Source organism: Theobroma cacao, chromosome 2 (assembly GCF_053813885.1).
Source record: "Theobroma cacao isolate CCN51 chromosome 2, ASM5381388v1, whole genome shotgun sequence".
Classification (NCBI taxonomy): Eukaryota; Viridiplantae; Streptophyta; class Magnoliopsida; order Malvales; family Malvaceae; genus Theobroma; species Theobroma cacao.
In genome coordinates, this window is record NC_142640.1 from 11,326,660 (window position 1) to 11,345,145 (window position 18,486).

General features: G+C 33.8%; 1 protein-coding gene across 2 annotated transcripts; it reads left to right on the forward strand.

Moving 5' to 3' along the window:
- The first annotated feature begins 605 nt into the window (after window positions 1-605).
- Window positions 606-17,415, forward strand: TPC1 (two-pore channel 1). Of its 2 annotated transcripts, XM_007043536.3 has the most exons (24): window positions 614-1,100; window positions 1,752-1,895; window positions 2,051-2,158; window positions 2,727-2,822; window positions 3,596-3,726; window positions 4,935-4,995; window positions 5,165-5,331; window positions 5,823-5,928; window positions 6,127-6,204; window positions 8,010-8,071; window positions 8,680-8,752; window positions 10,177-10,242; window positions 10,333-10,473; window positions 11,821-11,878; window positions 12,055-12,162; window positions 13,113-13,176; window positions 13,383-13,551; window positions 13,800-13,864; window positions 14,088-14,178; window positions 15,262-15,348; window positions 16,057-16,134; window positions 16,736-16,773; window positions 16,876-16,995; window positions 17,074-17,415. In XM_007043536.3, the coding sequence occupies exons 1-23, from the start codon at window positions 975-977 to the stop codon at window positions 16,970-16,972; spliced, it is 2,214 nt and encodes a 737-aa protein (XP_007043598.3). In that variant the 5' UTR covers window positions 614-974; the 3' UTR covers window positions 16,973-16,995; window positions 17,074-17,415. The 2 variants fall into 2 exon arrangements, with proteins under 2 accessions (XP_017971414.2, XP_007043598.3); XM_018115925.2 differs by lacking the exons at window positions 14,088-14,178; window positions 15,262-15,348; window positions 16,057-16,134; ... (1 more) ...; window positions 16,876-16,995; window positions 17,074-17,415 and adding an exon at window positions 13,981-14,028 and having other exon boundaries at window positions 606-1,100; window positions 13,800-13,882.
- The last annotated feature ends 1,071 nt before the right edge of the window (window positions 17,416-18,486 follow it).

Below are 18,486 nucleotides of genomic sequence, written 5' to 3' on the forward strand. Positions count from 1 at the left end.
ATTGGTGTTAAGATTCAATTAGCCGAACTAATATTTGTTCAAAACTTACTTTAAAGATAAAAAATACCTTATTTTGTTTCTCCTTTTCCCTTTTTTTCCCTTTCCATTTTTTTTGTTTTAAATCAATTCTTTATCACTAAATCATTTTTTTCCAAACTAATAGTAACTATTTTATTTAACTTAATACATTTATTTCAAAGTTAATATGTAAAATATGTAATTGAAATAGAATATAACTTCATTAAATTTTAATTTACTAATAATTAAAAATAATTTTTAAAATAAATTAAATATCTTACTCAACTAAATCTTATAATTTTGCAGTTAAAAAAATTTTGGATAAAGAAAGAAATAAAACAAGTAATTAATATGTTTGTCTTTTTTATTTAAAGTTCTAAATAATTAACATTGTTACTTTTTCCAAAAGTGAGTGCATTGTCTCTAAATTTCAGAGAATAAAAAAGCAATTTATAAATTAAGATGGAATTAATATTATTTTTTTATTGGAAATGTGAATGTAATTTCCAAGTAAACCGATATGGAAAATATATTTGAAATGATTTTCTACGTCAAGCCGGTTTTTGTATTTCCTTTTTCCGGTCTGAGTCCAGCATCTTCCAGGCATCGAGCGCGATCCGTTATACAGTTAGGGTCTAAAACACGAACTGGTCCCGTGTGGATCGTATATCCAAGGCCGACATCAACCGTCATCAATTATATGACCCCACGTTTCCAACCGCGGCATTATATCAACAGTCCGCATGACAACGAGTTGAATCCAAGAGATCCAAATTTGCCTTTATCGAAAAGGATCCAAACAAGTCTTATTAGTAAACTTGCCAAATTGCATAACGAGCTTACAAACAGCTTTCTCTAGTTCTTTTAAAGAGCAAAAAAACAAAAAACAAACTAGTTTCATCATTGATGCTTGTCTGAGTGTGTCAGTGAGTGGAGCCGGGGTGAAATACTGAAAAATGGATAAGCCTCTGCTTTTCGGAGAAAGCAGCAACGGCGGTGGAAGGAGAGATCCGTTATATCGTCGCTCTGAAGCTATTACTTACGGCTCTCCTTACCAGAAAGCAGCTGCCCTCGTCGATCTGGTCACCTTCTTTATCTTTTATTTCTTCTCGTGATGTTAAACTATTACCGTTGTTAAATGCCGTTTCAAGAATTGTGTTTACTTTTTTACGTTATAATTTCGTTTTTAGAAGTGTTTTCTTTTTTGCCGATGATTTTAGTTCAAAATGATGTTACATCATTTAATCTTTGAATATAACTTCATTTTGACTGTCATTTTCTATTTTTGATTTTGTTTTAGTATATGCTATGGATATAGCGGATGTAGATTTGACGATAGTTCCCTTGCAATTTCTAGCATATAGTTATAGTTTCAGATGTAATTTGAGATTGTAAGATTTTCAGTTTGTGATCAAATACAACAGTAGAAGAGGTATGACTTTCCGCAAATTGGCATTTTAATTTTGTATTTTCAAAATTAATGAGATTGTTTTTTTTTTTTTTGGTGATAATGTTGTGTGATTTTATTAGTTTGTGCTTTTATGTGTGCACTTTTATCATCGCACTTTGCATTATTTCAATTTCTCTTCCCATTCGCTCTCTGATTAATGCTTAGCAGAGTATCTGAAATACATAATCTTAACATTAAAACTGGTAACTAAATTCTTTTATCTATCCTTTTATAAAAATAAAGAAAAAGAAAGAGTGCTTACTTGGTTGGCATGATTTTACAGGCTGAGGATGGTGTTGGTCTACCTGAGCAAATTCTTGACAAATCAAGCTTTGGAAGTGCTGCAAAGTTCTACTTCATCTTTATTAAATTTGATCTCATTTGGACCCTTAATTACTTTGCATTGATTGTCCTAAATTTTTTTGAGGTTAGCATAACCTTTTGTTTTTGGTTGCTGTTGTTTGCTTAAAATTTCAATGCAGGAACCAGGATGGAAAAGCAAACATGAAAGTTAAAAAAAGAAAGTTTTAGAAATTCTGTGAAGATGATTTTGTAATTCTGAACTTGGTTGACTCTTTGCAGAAGCCTTTGTGGTGTTTAAGGAGTAGTTCATATTCTTGCAGTGATAGGGAATACTTTTTTCTTGGGCAGTTGCCTTACTTGACTTCCACAGAGTCTCTTATTTATGAGGTATGGCAATATAAGTAGATTTTTTTTTTTTATGCAATTCTCAAGTTTATTGCCAAAAAACAGGGCTGTTATGCTTGTGCTATCCTATTGTATTACTCAGGATTGTGATTTATCTTAAAATGAACCTCAAGTACCAAACAAACAAATGGAGAAAGCAGTGAAGAAATGACTAGAGTTTTGACCGTATGGTTATAACTTAAGTACAAGTTAATTTATTTTTCTTGGGTTTTCTTATATATATATATATATGTATATGAACTTTGCTTTTGGTAGTATTTGGAAAAATTATCTTATTATTATTTATAAATGCTTTTTTCCTTGCTGGCTTTGGTTATGTGCAACATAAGTAGACCCATTTTTTTAGCATTACTAGAAGGCGAAAACCAAGGGGTACCATGAGGGCAGGTGCCTTCTATTGGGAATACTCAAGTCACTGCATAGCTATTTTCTTTTTGATGTAAAAAAGAAAAATAGTGACTTTCAGGAATTAGCAATTTAACTTCTGTTCCTTGATAATTAAATTCACAAACTAATGCTTTTACCCTTTGATTTCTGTATTCTTATGCAGGTTGTGACTCTCCTTCTCTTCATGATACATACTTTTTTCCCTATTTTCTATGAAGGGTCCCATATCTATTGGAAACGCCCTCTTAATCTGTTAAAGGTACTTGACCAAGATTCTTTTTTGGATACATATCCCTAGTCTCTCTCTCTCTCTCTGTTCCTTTTTGCATTTTTATAAAAATGAAAATTCTTTGATGTATGGATTTCTTGAATGTAAGGAAAAAAGGTAGAAGTTAGAAACATTGGCAAGAATACCTTCCCAAAACTATATTACTAAGATTCTTCAATTTGCATTATCTATCCATGTTAAGCCTGTTTTGGACACCTCAAATGGACTTGGGTATTAATGTATGATACTCCAAATAGTGTTAGACTTGGGTATTGTCTGACAGCAAAGCCTAAGTCTAATGTTTATGCTCTGTTGAACTCTGTCACCTGTTTCCATTAGCAATCTGAAAAAGTATGCCAGTGACTTTCAAGCGAATGGACTTTGGATAGATTTTATTGCTTCAAAGCTAAACAATGCAGTGTAAGTCTTATAGTTTAAACAAAAAATTGTGGTCTTCTATACTTTTATCACCATAACTAAACAATTTGCAAGTAACTGCTTCTTATGTATGATGTTAGTCACTGATCATTGCTTGATGATTTAATATGGGCTTTTCACATAGTTTTCTGTGACCTTTATATTATTGTCTTTCCAAAAGGCCTAAAGCTGTATCCTTTGTTTCTGGAATTCTATGAATAGAGTTTACTATCTTAATTTCCCCCTGATATGAGCCACCTAGTTATCTTTTCAGGATTTAATGTTACAATGCTCTCCTGCTTTCTTATGATGTAGCCTAACAGTGCATGTTTTGGTTCAATTTCCAGGTCATTTGCCTCTTAATATTGGTGACAGATTTACTGGTTTATGCTCTCTATTTGTCTCCAGTAACCTTGACATCTCTTCCATTGAGGGTTGCGCCATATGTCAGAGTTATTATTGTCATCCTTAACATTAGGTAGTGAGTGACAAAGTCCATACTTTCTGTTTCTTTGAAATCCTAAATGTATATGCATGTATTTTATATGTCTTACAGACATCTGTTTGTTCGTGCCATGTCCAGAATTGAGCTTTAGTCTGCTGAGTGCATGCATGTGGCTTCACAGATGTATGCCTTGAATTTATGCATCACAAAACGTAAATTGGAACAACATTTGCTCTTTTCACTTTTTTTTTCCCATCATTATCTCCATTAATTCATCTGATCGTATCATATGGATCTACAGAAAATCATAGAGAATTTGAGTATGATTTTAAATAGTGAATTGTGGGAAATCTATGGTGTCTCTGTGCTGCTTGGGTTTGCAGCAGACAAAAATGTCAAGCTAGTTTTACACAAGTTATCAATCTTTGATAGCAACATTTAATCTGGCATTAAGAATGATTTTATACATCACCAACTGCTAGGTGCCGCCATGAGATAGTGCACAGCATGTACTTTTGTAGAATCAGATTTATTAGGTTTTAGAAATTTGACGAGGACATCTCCTACTGTCTTTTAAGCAAACTTCATTGGTTTGTGAGGAGGTTATGTATGGGCCACCTCTCCTTGTTAATCCTTTTTCAGGAACAAGTTTAAAAGGAAAAATGTCTCGTTTTTGGCTGATGGCATTCTTTACTTGAAAATCATTTTGGTTCTGCACTATCATGTACATAGGTGTTTCTTTCTAGTATATTTTTCCATATTTGGATCATCAGGAAACATGTGAAAGATGAGAACTTTAAATTCTTTTTTATTGCCACTGTTTTGGTGCATAAGGTGAAAATAAAGTGGTGGGGGAAAAAAGTTCCTTTCCCTTTTATATGCATCTCTGCTTTATTTTCTCCTACAGAAAGCATACCAGAAAAATGGTTTGATAATTTTTGGCTTGGTTGAGGAAAATTTGATCTGCTCGGGGTGGCATAAATTAGTTATTTGTAGAATTTTATGCCCATAATTGAACTTGATTCATCAATTTTGTCAGAGATTATCTTTTTGACATATGAGTGACCTATTAAACATTATTCTATAAATCTTGATTGAAAATCACATTTTTATTTTGAGGTTTATATATATTACTGACCATTATTGAATATCCATGTTTGAAGGAAGATGTGACTTTTGCTTGTACTGATTTCAGCTTCATTCATTTAATGTTTTTTTTTTTCTACTTTGTTTTTACTTAGGGAATTACGAACAAGCATCCTCATTTTGGCTGGAATGATCAAAACATACTTGAATGTCTTGGTTTGTATACTCCTTTTAGTACCATACCAGTATCCATGCCTGCTGTAATTTAATTTTAAACAATATGTGTTTGCCTTATGATCTGGTTGAATTCATTGGTCATTAAGTATATACTGCTTAGCTTTTTCCTAGCATGCACTAATTGCTGTCTCATCTACTTCTACTGCAGGCTTTGTGGCTGCTATTTCTTCTTTTTGCCAGTTGGGTAGCATATGTCATGTTTGAAGATACACAAGAGGGTAAATTGGTATTTACTTCATATGGTACCACGTTGTATCAGATGTTTGTGTTATTCACCACATCCAACAACCCAGATGTATGGATACCTGCTTACAAGTAAGTTGTGGAGTTAAATGCCGATCTGATTCTATGGTCGTAAATTTAGTGTACTTTGGTTGGAGGTTTCTTTCTTTACTGTAAAAAAAAAATGGTTGGATGGTGTTTTTATACCCCTATAGAAATGAACATTAAATGTGTAAACGTATCATAAAACTTTGCACACCCTCTTTTTTGAGTGCCAGCTTGTTCTACTCTTTAGTATTATTGTGAATGAAAAGCTAGTTTGCTTGCTTGTGTTTTTTTTTTTTTTTCCAAATATGATCCTTTTATGCATGCCCTATAATTTTTCTTTTGGCGTTTGTGAAGATAAACTCATTTGGTGTAACTTTTTAGCTTTATTTATACATTTTCTGAATAATGATCGGTAGATCAGCATTTTTAAAGAAGGATGTTTTCCATCCTCTGATCTATACTTGGATCACGTTATACCTTATTTTCTTTTTGGAAATTCCTTTGATTTTCAAAATCTTTCAATCTTTTGGCTACAGGGCTTCACGTTGGTATTGCCTTTTTTTTGTCCTCTATGTCCTGGTTGGGGTTTACTTTGTCACAAATTTAATCCTTGCTGTTGTATATGACAGCTTCAAAAGTGAGGTATGCTGTGCATTCATCTTACTTTTGCTATAATAACTGTGAAGACTGGAAAAAGATGCAACTTAATAAGTAGTATTCCTTGTAATTTTTGTTGCTGATGTATGATCAGTTATTATTTGAATCTTGCTAGCAATAACTGTTACTTCAGGAAAAAAAGAAAAAAGAAAACAGATACTCTTAAATCTCCTTTTCTTGTAGCTTGCAAAACAAGTCTCTGAGATGGATCGAACAAGAAGAAGTATATTGTGTAAAGCCTTTGGTCTCATTGATGATTATGTAAGTACATTATTCACTTGCTGGTCAAGTATCCTTTTGACATGCTGAACTGTTCTCATTTTGAACACTGCTACATCTGTATACAAGATATGGTTGTTAGAAATCTTTGCATGTGTAAGTCATGCAAAACTTCATCTCTGTATTAGTCATTGCTCATGTTGTGATCTGGATGTGGAGAGTTTTGCAAAGTCAAGTATGTAGGATTTATTAAGTTGGATCTTTTTTAAAAGTTCATTATAATTAGTAGTATACGATTATATGTTGGTGCCTAGGTGGTAAAAAGTAAAGAGGAGATGGGTAGTTGAGAAGCAAGATAAATAAAGAAGTGAGAGAGAGTCTTATGATATTGTCTAAGCACTCTCTATATTAGAGAACAGATGGATAAAGTAAGATGAGAAGGGATAGGATGAGGACAGTTCTAGTGACTGAGCATCTCAAAGATACAAAATTGATTACTACCTTCAATCCATCATGTTTCTTTTTGCAGAATTCATCATGGTTTCAGATGTTTGAATTACTTATGTAAATTTGAGATAAAGAGAGTTTTTATGTCTTGAGTTGCCACTGGTGGTTTGATTATTTTGTTTCATGTTTATATTCGGAGAGACTTTACAATTAGGAAAACACTTGTATCCCACTTGATATGGCAATAATGAATTGGTTTTGTAGATAGTCGATTTTGGTTAATACCTATTCTCTAAAGAATTATTTTATCACATAACATTATATAGAGAATAATGAGAACAATTATTACAAGTAAAGCTCTACTTCACGCACAACAACTAATACAAGTAAAACTACTTCGCATAGAATAACCACTTCACACAGATAATAGTGAAAGTAACTCAAAATAAGTGGCAGGGTTCACGAGTTACTTTTTTCTTGGGATGTTCCGGAGAGTTTGACTTGGTGGCTTAGATGTAAAGGTAGTTAAGAGTCTTTTTCTTAACCTTTTCCTGAAGTATAAGTGTTTCTCTCTTTTACCTTATTTTCTTGTCCCTATTCACATACAACTTCTTCTATTGTACCTGTTTATAACAGCTATTCTTTATTAGCTTTTACTCGAGAATAAGTTTTATTACACCTAATTACTTCAACAGTCATATAATGGGTTTCTAAGCGTTACTCGACATTAACTCTTAGTAACGGTTACCTAATATTAAAAATCTCTTTAATAATATCATTCATTACGTGCATTAAAGCCTTTTCCTTGTAACCATCACTTTTGACATTATATATAGAGCCTTCACAATTCATTCAAAGGACTTTCACTTTTCGAAACTCCCTTACTCTCACTCAAAGCTCTTTCTCTAGCCATCTTATACATTGTCTACCTATTTATTTCTTGTTCTCTTCCACTTGCCATGACACTCAATACTTCAGGAACTGCTCCAATGTTCCTCTCTACCACCTCTGTTACATCCCTTACTTGTTTGCAACACTTCCTCTTTCTATAACAAGAACTCCCTTTACAGGTTTAACTTTAAATATTTTATTTATGAATAGGTTGACTTACCCATGAAGTGGAAGATCCAATTCTTGGACTTATCAAATAAATTTTGCCACATTAGGTGGATAAAAAGTTGGGACAAAAATATTGGACAAGTAGCATTACTCCTTCACAATACAATGTCATCTTCTCTTTGAGTGATTTTTCTACATATAAAATGGTATCGCCATGTTGTAACGTTGTAATATGATTGATGTAGCCAAACCCTCATTGCAAATGAAGGCTTAATGTATGGTGTTGTTGATTTGGTTTAAGTATTTTGAATGTTATATGAGTTTTCCTATTCTATACACAGAAAGTTGGGTTCCTCAACAAGGAGCAATGCATTCGTCTGTTTGAAGAACTAAATAAGTACAGGTACTAATCACATCACCATCTTTAATGTGTTTTGAGAAGAAAATGCCTTCTTATCTCTTGCATTGATACATATGCTTACTCTATTCTCCAATAGGATATTTAGAGGTGGAATTTGACAGGTTCAGTTGGGTTTGAGTCATTTCTGGTTTTGACTTTTTGGGTATGTTCTAAGAGAATGAAGAAACTATGCAGGAAGTAATAACTATCTCAAATAAGAGGATTTTTTTATTTTGTATATATTAGCATATTATCAAGTTGTCTCTTGTTATCTTGTTAACTCTTTTTAGGACATTGGTAAATGACTGAGGTGGAATCAAAGCATTCTGAACCTGAAGAAATTGAACCTCCTGTCCAATTGTGAAACATTAGCTAGTTTTCTCTTTGCAACTTTTATCTCGTAATTGATAAATATTTGGCGCAATTAATGAAAGAAAAATCATAAAGATGCAGTCAATTCATGAGGATGTAGTCCTTATGTCTTGAGATGGTCATAAGTAGCTTACTGTATTAAGGTTCCTGTATTGTATTGACTTTTCAAACCACTTGTCTTTAGGTTGTTTTGTTGATTTTGTGCATGATAAAGTATGCCCTCTAATTATCTTATGTAGGACTTTGCCAAAAATATCAAGGGAAGAATTTGAGTTAATATTTGATGAGCTGGATGATAGTCATGACTTCAAGGTATACCTTTTCCTTCCCCATTTTGGTTTGCTTTAAATTCCAGTGATCATTTTTTTCCTTTTGGTGTGTGTGTCAGTGCATGCAGTTAAGTTCAACTTTGTAGAAGAAGAGATTTTACTTATTGAGATCATTGACTATAATAACCAAAAAATTTTCAATGACTAATATTTTCTAACCCTTATGAGAAAAAGGGGGCCAAAAGGGTGTTTGTGATGTTGCCTAATTGGAGCAAATGGAATGGCTGGTTATAGTGTTTCTTTCATTGAAAAACCAGAAGCTTTTTTTTCTGTATCTGGCAGAATAACATCCTAGGGAATACTGGAAGTTTGTCTCTGTAACCGTTCATAAAAGTTCTACTTATCAAGAAGAAATGAATAGTTTTTCCTGAGTAAAGGGTATAAAAAGAGCCTTGCCTAAGTCATGCTAAACAGGTTGTAAGAATGGGAGGGGAGCAGATGCCTGAGCTAAGATCCTCTGTAGATTTGGTCCCATGCTTTTTTGTTGGCCAGAAGGTAACTCTGTTAACTCAAAGGAGGAATGCTATCTGGATGTGCAGCTAATTGCCTGGGTCTATGAGCTGAGAGTCTTGATGGTGGTCAGTGTTGGAATCTTTTGCAGTTATGTCCGAGTTTGTGGGACAGAAGCTGTACAGGATGATAAACTAGATGTTGGGGGGAAGGGTGCAAATAGGATTGTTTTACTGATTTGGGTTCATCAATAAATGATTGAATAAATGCCTGTAAAATTTTCTGCATAGATGGAAAGAATAATATCTAGGATGTGAACATGCATGCAGCTGCTTATGTTCACTGAAGTTGGTTCATTCGGAAGGGAAAAGCCTGACATATGGTTGATGCCCAATAAACATAGGTTCTAGATTAGTCCCCTCAATAACATCTTGCACCTTCTAGAGGCCATGCTTTTCCAAATCTTCGTTAAGAATTTAGTTCCAGGCAGAACTCATAAACTAAAACAGCTTGTTGAAGCCAAACAAAATTGCTAGATATTTGGGGCATCAAAGGGGCTTGAAGGACCATAGCAGTAATCTTGAATTGTTGTTGTTTACAAGGTCCTGTGCTTTAAGCAATGGGCTTCCTTGTAGATAGATTGAACTGTTCAGTTGTAAAGTCTCAGACAATGATCATACAACAACTTTCTCACTGTGTTGATATGATAGGAAATTGTATGGGAATCTTTGGAGGAGCTTTCAATATATTTCTTCAGATCATTGAGCAAATTGAGTCTATGGTGGTATTTAATGTTTGAAATTATTTATTTGTTGTTTTCAATATTTTCATGTGTGTGCTCTGTCTTTAATATGTCTTCTGGTAATCATATTACCTGTTTGTACAATATCACTTCTTTAGTTCTTTATACTACATTTAATGTAATTATTGCTGGATTTGATATTTTTTGACCTGTAGATCAACTTGGACGAATTTACTGACCTTTGCAATGCCATTGGCCTAAGATTCCAAAAGGAGGATTCTGTAAGTCCAGTTTACTATTAACCTTCTCAAAACATTTTCATTATAACTGATGAGATATTTATGACAGCAGAATCTATATGTGTTTTGCAGCCTTCTTTGTTTGAAAGATTTCCAATCTACCGTTCACCTTTCTCTGAAAATTTGAAAGCTTTTGTTCAGAGCCCCAAATTTGGATACATAGTATCCATCATTCTCATACTGAATCTGTTTGCAGTTATTATTGAGACAACGGTATGCCTCTAACACATTTCATTTAGATGAACATGTAAGAGTTAATTTGCTTCAACAGCCTAAGGTTCTTCAGTTATTTTTTCGTTAATGATTTAACATAACAAATATACTTGCATCTATCTGCTGATGCTGTTAGTTGTAGACTACATTTCTTCCAAGTTCTTGCACTTTGGAGTAAAATTAATTTATGTTTCAAATTAAAGAGTTTGGAAACTTTGTAAAACTTTGCCTTTGGTGTGTGGTAATTTGTTTCTAGCCTTTTCTCATGCCCACAGTTGGGGGTTCACCCATGGGTTGTTTTGAAGCATATAATGAGATAGGGTAAACTGAAAAAGGCATCTGGATCAGTACCCCATCAGAAATTGTTTAAAATTTTCTTTCCTGGCTATATGATTAAATGTTGTCCATTAATTACTCCATTCTCAAGGAGGCATGCCATGCACTTAAAGTAAGAAGCAACTACTTGGAATACTTGATAACATTCTAAATTAAATGTATGTATGTATATGTGTGTGTGTGTGTGTGTGTATAATATTCTTGTTTGTTGACTGGCTCCCTAACAAAATGAAATAAGAATGATCACAAAAGCCCTCCATATATTGCTTTATTACTGCCCTCCATATATTGCTTTATTACTACCCTCTAGAGCCCAGCCATGTGATTCCCAACTTTGACACTGTTTCCTGCTCTTTCTGGCATGGACTTATGGTTCCCACCTTCATCCAATATGGAACTAAGAATAAATAAATAAGGTAGCTTAAAATTAAATTAGAGGCTTTTGTGGTCTAATGCCTATGGAGGGACAAGGAAGCTGCATTGATGACACACTTAAGAAACAAGAGACACAGATGCTTGTGCATCCAAGATTACTGTTATGTGCATCGATTTGGCTAATCCTTTTTTTTTCTGCCGTAAATCAGTAGCTGTTTAGGCAGAAGTGTGTTTATATAAAGGCTGGTCTTCAAAGAACTAGCCCATTATTGGCTAATGAATCAAAAGAAGACCTTCCTGATCTGCTTCTACCATTTTCCTTTTATGCGTTTGATGAATTGCTAAGTGGAGTGAACATTTTCCTGTTTTTCGTTTCAGATTATTTGATTTCTAGGATACATATTTCCAAAATTTAAAACTTGCAGTCCTGAACTAACCCATTATTGGCTAATAAATCAAAAGAAGACCTTCCTGATCTGCTTCTACCATTTTCCTTTTATGTGTTGGATGGATTGCTAAGTGGAGTGAATGTTTTCCTGATATTTGTTTCAGATTATTTGATTTCTAGGATATGAATTTGCAAAATTTAAAACTCGCAGTCCTGGACTAACTTTTGTGATTTAAATTGGCCTGCAGCTTGATATTGAAAACAACTCTGGTCAGAAGGTGTGGCAGGAGGTTGAGTTTGTCTTTGGTAAGTACTTGCTATTGCATGTACTTGATTTTTAAGCTTGTATAACTGCCTGATTTTACTTACTGAAAATTTTAACTTCATAAATTTGCATTATTTATTTAATGCTTGCTTTTTTTTTATGTATGCTACATGGTTACTATCTCATGGTGGTTAATGAGTTGCTTATTGTCTGACAGGGTGGATGTATGTACTGGAAATGGCGCTGAAAGTATACGCATTTGGATTTGAAAATTATTGGAGGGATGGGCAGAATCGCTTTGATTTTCTAATCACATGGATAATAGGTAACTACTCAAGATACATCCTTGGTTTTTCACCTTATATCTACTAAAGGAAAAGCAACCAAATTTGTTTTCATATTGTTTGAAATTATAATAATAATTGAACAGCACACTACTTAGAATTAGTTGCTTTGGAAAAGCAAATTTCAGAAATTATTTTGTGTCTTTCATGTTCAAATATTGGATGATCACTTAATGACGTCAGTGGTCCAACCGAAGGTGGAAAGTTTTCAATTGCCAATACTTTTAGAAATTAAACAGACTGCATCAAGCAAATCTTTTTAGTTACTTCCTATTCTAGAGTTAACTAGGTGACTGTAAAAGCAAATGGCCTATTGTTTGTTCTTTAGTAGTTTTTATATTTGAAAATACTCTGAAAAATTTTTCCTGTCGCATTACCCTTCAATAAAACAACATTTTATTGATATTATTCTAATCTTGTAAATATTAAATGCTCAAAAAATTTTGTAGGTAACCTGTAAAAATTGCAAGCATGAAATGATTTGGGTTAAGATAAAAACATGAAGGAATATACTGCTGGAATACATGTTTCTCCACTGAATTGAACTCCTGTATAAATTTGAAACTAAGTAGATTGCAACTTGGGGAATGACCATGCTGTTAAGAGTGCTTTGACGCAATAATGTGCAACAATTAGGTATTTGAGGATTTTATATGCAAAATTTTCTTTCAATGTTGCAATAAGATAATATATTGTTTTTTTGAGTTTATTTTGCCCCTAGGGATATAAGCAAATGGCATGTGGCACATCTAGAAAGTTTACATTCACAATGATGGCCATTCAGCTTGAAAGAAAAACTTTTATTTCTGCTGTGGGTTATATCCACTGTTTCTTTATTCTGCGAGTTTTATGTATGACAGGAAATTCTTATTCCTTAATAGGCTGTTCAATTTCATTTTATTTCTGAAAAAAACAAAAATTGTGCTTGCAGTTATAGGAGAAACTATAACTTTTGCAACTCCTGATGGACTGGATTTTTTTTCAAATGGAGAATGGTAAGGACAACTTAATATTCCAACTCTTGTGCATTCTATGGATCATGTTTAAGTTTTGCTCACACCATTCCTCATTTTCCTGTAAATAGATGCTCTCTACTTATATTATAAATGAATTCAACTGAATGTTGCTAAATTTGGATGTCCTTTTCCTCCTTTAGTGTTTGTTTTTACATATCCCATTTGCTTCCCATTCTTGTCAACAGGATTCGCTACCTTCTTCTTGCCAGAATGCTAAGATTGATAAGGCTCCTGATGCATGTTCGAAGTTACCGTGCTTTTGTTGCTACATTCTTAACCCTCATACCAAGTTTAATGCCATATCTTGGGACCATATTTTGTGTCCTATGCATCTATTGCTCACTTGGTATACAGGTACTTAAGATATGTAAATTCTGTTTTAATCTGCCTGCCTACTTGGATTTTTTCACATGCAACATTCTAGTAAAGTTGCCACCATTTATCAAACAATCTGGAGTGGTCCATGAACATTTTATCCTAAAGAAATTGGTTTCTTTGTCTAGAATTCTAGATTTGATGGTTGTCTGAACTGGGGATTATCATTCAGTCTAATAATTTTCTGCTTATGTTACTAATGAAATTATTATCATTTTTATGTCTAGATCTTTGGTGGGATTGTCAATGCTGGGAATTCCAATCTAGATGGAACAGATCTCAGTGATGATGAGTATCCTTTTTATCATATGTATAAACCTTTCTTATATGCCTTAGTAACTTTATTCGAATTTGTACTTAATCTTTCAATGGTTACATATCTCAAAGGAAAATCTTGACTATTTACAGGATTTGAACGTTTGGCATTTTGATTTCAGAGGTATATTATGTTATAACTGCAATTGCAAGTTTTAAACAATATGTTAACATTCATTGACTTTCCTTGACAAAATCAGCTATTTGCTTTTCAATTTTAATGATTACCCAAATGGAATGGTGACACTTTTTAACTTGCTAGTTATGGGAAATTGGCAAGTGTGGATGCAGGTATTGCTTCGGTGCCTAGACTTTCTTCATTTTGTTGTTTTCTTCACACGCTTCTGCTGTATGGGATATGTAGAGGAACATCTATATATCATCTTCACATATGTTTAAATGGTGGATTAGGATATAATTACCCTCTTTCTTTTTGGATATATCTCTCGCTGCTGATTGTGAACTTCTAGGCATCTATTTTAACCTGCTTGCGGCAGAAGAGCTTAGTATATTCTTTAAATTAGAGCTGGCAATGGGTTATTTTAAAAGGTATTGGAATTCATAGCTATTCAAATAGTAGCAATTTAGGAACTGATCTTGGTGTAAGATTGCAGTTTTTGGACTCAATAGTTAATCCATATTATCTCTATGCATAGTATCTAACATTTATTTGAGAAACTGGTGCACCATCTTTTATAAGTCTAACTATCAGCTATAATTTTGGACTTGTTTGATTGATAAGCTATGTTCTCACTGACACAAACGAGGTGCAGATTCAATATATATGGTCCATGCCAATGTGGGCTGTTCTTAAAAAATAGATACATACAAAGCTAGATCACATTGATTTGATCTCTTGTTGTACGAACAAAAATTTTTGCATCCATTCTTGCACCAAAAGAGTTCCATAAGTAGTTTTTCACTTTGAAAAGAAAGTCTAATTCTAATAAATAAAAACCATTAATAAATGCTCTTCACTCGTACTGAGTGAATAGCATACCTGAGCAATATTGTGAGACAGTTGTTACCTTTTTTTTTTCCTAGAGAGGGGAATGTCTTGTAGGGATAAGTTTATAGACTTCGTGTGTATTGTTACATCTGACATGAATACTCTTTTCTGAGCAAGTATTCTTTAAATTCTATGTAATATATTTCAAATTATTGCATCCAACTATAAAATCATGGAAGTATTTTTTGGTCAAAAGTCTTAGCAAATTTTAGCTTGGTCATGCATAGCATTCTTTTGTACAAGTTCCATTTTATAGAATTTTGCTCGTTCTTGTCTTTTCTTTTCTTTCTTTCTTCATGCTCTGCTCTAATGATATGCCCATTCTTGGAGGCATTGATTTTTATTTTTTAAAATTGCTGTTGCAGAGCTACAAAGAATTAACTGGAACTTCTTGGACCCTTGTATATTTTATCAGCTTCTACCTAATTACTGTATTGTTACTTTTGAATTTGGTAAGTCTTCAAATATTTAATCTTCATCTTGTCTTTTGTACATAGCAGACACATTTACTTTTGTATATGTGAATGTCTGCCACATCTATCTTTATGCTCTTTTCGGAATGTTTCTTCACGTGTATGTTTATCATGTATATTTGTTTGTACTCATATACATACAAATGCTTGGGTGCTTCTCAGTCATATAGGGTCTGCTTATATTTTCCGTTTATATCTTTTGTTCTTGCATTTTCTGACTTGGCAATTTTAAAGTGCTTCTATGTCAAAGGGTAATAGGAAAGAAAAAGAACAAAGATGGGAGTAGAGGGAGCTAGTTGATTGACCTTGTGTCTTTTAGTTCCAGAAGTTAAAAAAAAAAAAAAACCTTTACATATACTTTAGGTTAAATTAATTTATTTGAGTATTACCTAACAAGAGCATATAAACTAAGAAATAAGAGTAAATTTAAGAGTTTGTTGATTATGCTCATAGTCTGCAGCTTTTGTACAATGACCCGGAACTTAATGTGTCTGGTTGCTTGATGATCATCATATACAAATTTCTTTAGTATTTTAAGGATCTCTTACTTGAGGATTTAGTGAGATTTGCTGCTATGCTTGTTTCCCTGTTCTCTTAATTAAACTGTTCTACAATTCATGTTTCTGAGGTACTTTCTAGCCATTTATAAAAGAAAGAACGTTATAATTTTTTCCAATGTGAATTCAGGTTGTTGCTTTTGTCTTGGAGGCATTCTTTACCGAAATGGATCTTGAGACGTCAGGGAATTGTGAAGAAGATGACAAGGTTTTTACATTTTATAAACTCTGTTATTGAATCAATAATTCTACAAATTTATTGCAAAAGTTGGATTCTTCCTGATTAGTTTTCAGGTTCTATTGTCCACTCTCTATGACTGGGTTTTACTTAAAAGCTCTCATATTGTTAAAGAGTTATTACTACAGTATGGACTGGGTGGACCAAGATCTGTAGAGGGGTGATTCTGATTCTTATGTAAAAAATAAAATAATTTGGGGGCAGTATATGGCTGTTGAGTCGTTTATTACTCCAACTGAGTCTTGAGTTGCCTTATCCAATTTCAAAAGCCTCTGACCATTTGCACGAGCTGTCACAAGTGCATGATTAGCTTTGAAGGAAGTAGTTGCATTTTGTTATTACACTATTCTTCAGCATCGTAGTGTTTGAGGTTAACATGAGGGTCTGCTTAACAATGGTTTATCGACAAATTGATCTAGTCAGAAGAGTTAATCTCAAGTTTATATTGATGTATGCCTGCATCCATTGTCATCCTCATTACCATGGCGGTTATCCAACACGTTAGATTTCTCACTAGTTAATATCTCCATCCAAAAGATCGAAATCTGATTGTCATTATTCACATTTTCAGGATGCTGGATCAGGAAAATATCGAAGAAGACTTGTTGGGTCTGTATTCGCTGTCTCGACATTTCTACAAGTTATCATGCACATACCTTCGAGTTTCTTATATGTTGCATTTTGATTTTCTTTTATCCTGGTATGGTGCAGCACGAAGACTCGTAGTCAAAGAATTGATATTCTTCTACATCACATGTTGAGTGCGGAGCTGGATAAGGGCCAGTCCTCGGCCTCCTCCACTCCATAGTTTGGATTTCATTTCTTCTTCCGGTAAGTGATTTCTTTTAGACAAATAAATAAACCCTTTGTTTCTGGTCCATTATTTATTTCGGCTTGTGTAATTTGTAGGTGCACCACGCATGTCATGTTTGGAAGTGTTCCTACTCGGTGAGTAATTGAGCAATGTACAGCCAAGCCTGCATTCGAAAATCATTTTTCCTTGTAGCTTGGTTTTCTGGTTCTGCTGTGGAGTTGTTATATATATTTGTGTTGGGTAGGATTTGTACCATTGTACTGGCCTGTCTAGCGAGCGAAAAAGAAAAAGATGATACCATAGATTGGTAGCAGGGTTGTGTCTCAACCTGAGCTGCTCATAGTGAGTATGTGATTGATGCTTTTAAAAAGAGATAATAATAAGATTCTTGTTGGATGCCTTTGTATTTGAAAAGAAATTGTTCCCTTCTTTTGTCACTTTCGAATATAATATCCTCCCCCTCCCCCATATTCGAAACCATGAGGAACAAAAATGAGATGGAAAGATTTAATGAAAAGTTAAGGACGACGAGGTTTGACCCATACCATATCATTGGTCAATGCAATATAAGGTGCCTTCGACCTCCACATTATGATATTATATTGAGCATCCTAACGAAAGTTCAATTGGTAACAAAGAGTTCTCAATCTGAATTGGAGTCCAAAAAACGTCGAACCAACTGCTTTGCTATTTATACCAACCAACCAACAAACTACTAATGTTTTAGGATCTGGTTGTGGCAATCAGGGTTCCTTGCTATTCCTGTTTTCTTCTTCGTTGAGTAAAAAACAAAGAAGGAAACAAAATTCTGAAGAAAGAAAAAGTAAGAACACCATGAACGATTTGAAGGGGCAGCGCCCTCAGGGCCAAGGCTGTGGGGGGTATACAGAGTTTCATAAATCCAGTGATATATTGTGTCAGTATTCCATATCTGTTTCTGAGTATTATAACTAAAGGCCAATGGAATAATTCCCTTAGCGAAGTAGTTGTTTTATATTCATGGAGATAAGGACTGACATGACATGAATAAATGAGGCTTAGGCTTGGTCAAGGGCTCTTCCCTTGTAGTGTGGGATGGGGAACAAAGTGGGTAGGGCCACTTATCCTTATTAATTCTAGTCACATTTCCAATTCATGAATACCCGTATCTTGTGAATTAGTGAAGCTCAAGGCCTGTGACGTCAATAGCCATTCCATCTTATATATGGGCAGATACGAAGAGATGCTTAGTTGAATTCTTCCTTAAGAGTCTTTTGCTTGTTTGTTTTTTTTTTTTTTTTATGTATTCTTTTTTTATATACATTTGAATAAAGGACAATAGAGATAAATTCATAGGCATTAACTCCAATACGGCTACACCTCATGTAGGAGTCAATTTGCTATGGAGGCAAGGCATGCCAATCTTTTCCTAAAATATTACTACTTACATATAGAGAGCATTATAGACATATAGAGAGAGAGAGAGAGAGAGAGCATTACGTGGGCTTTATTGCATTGTCGTATTATTA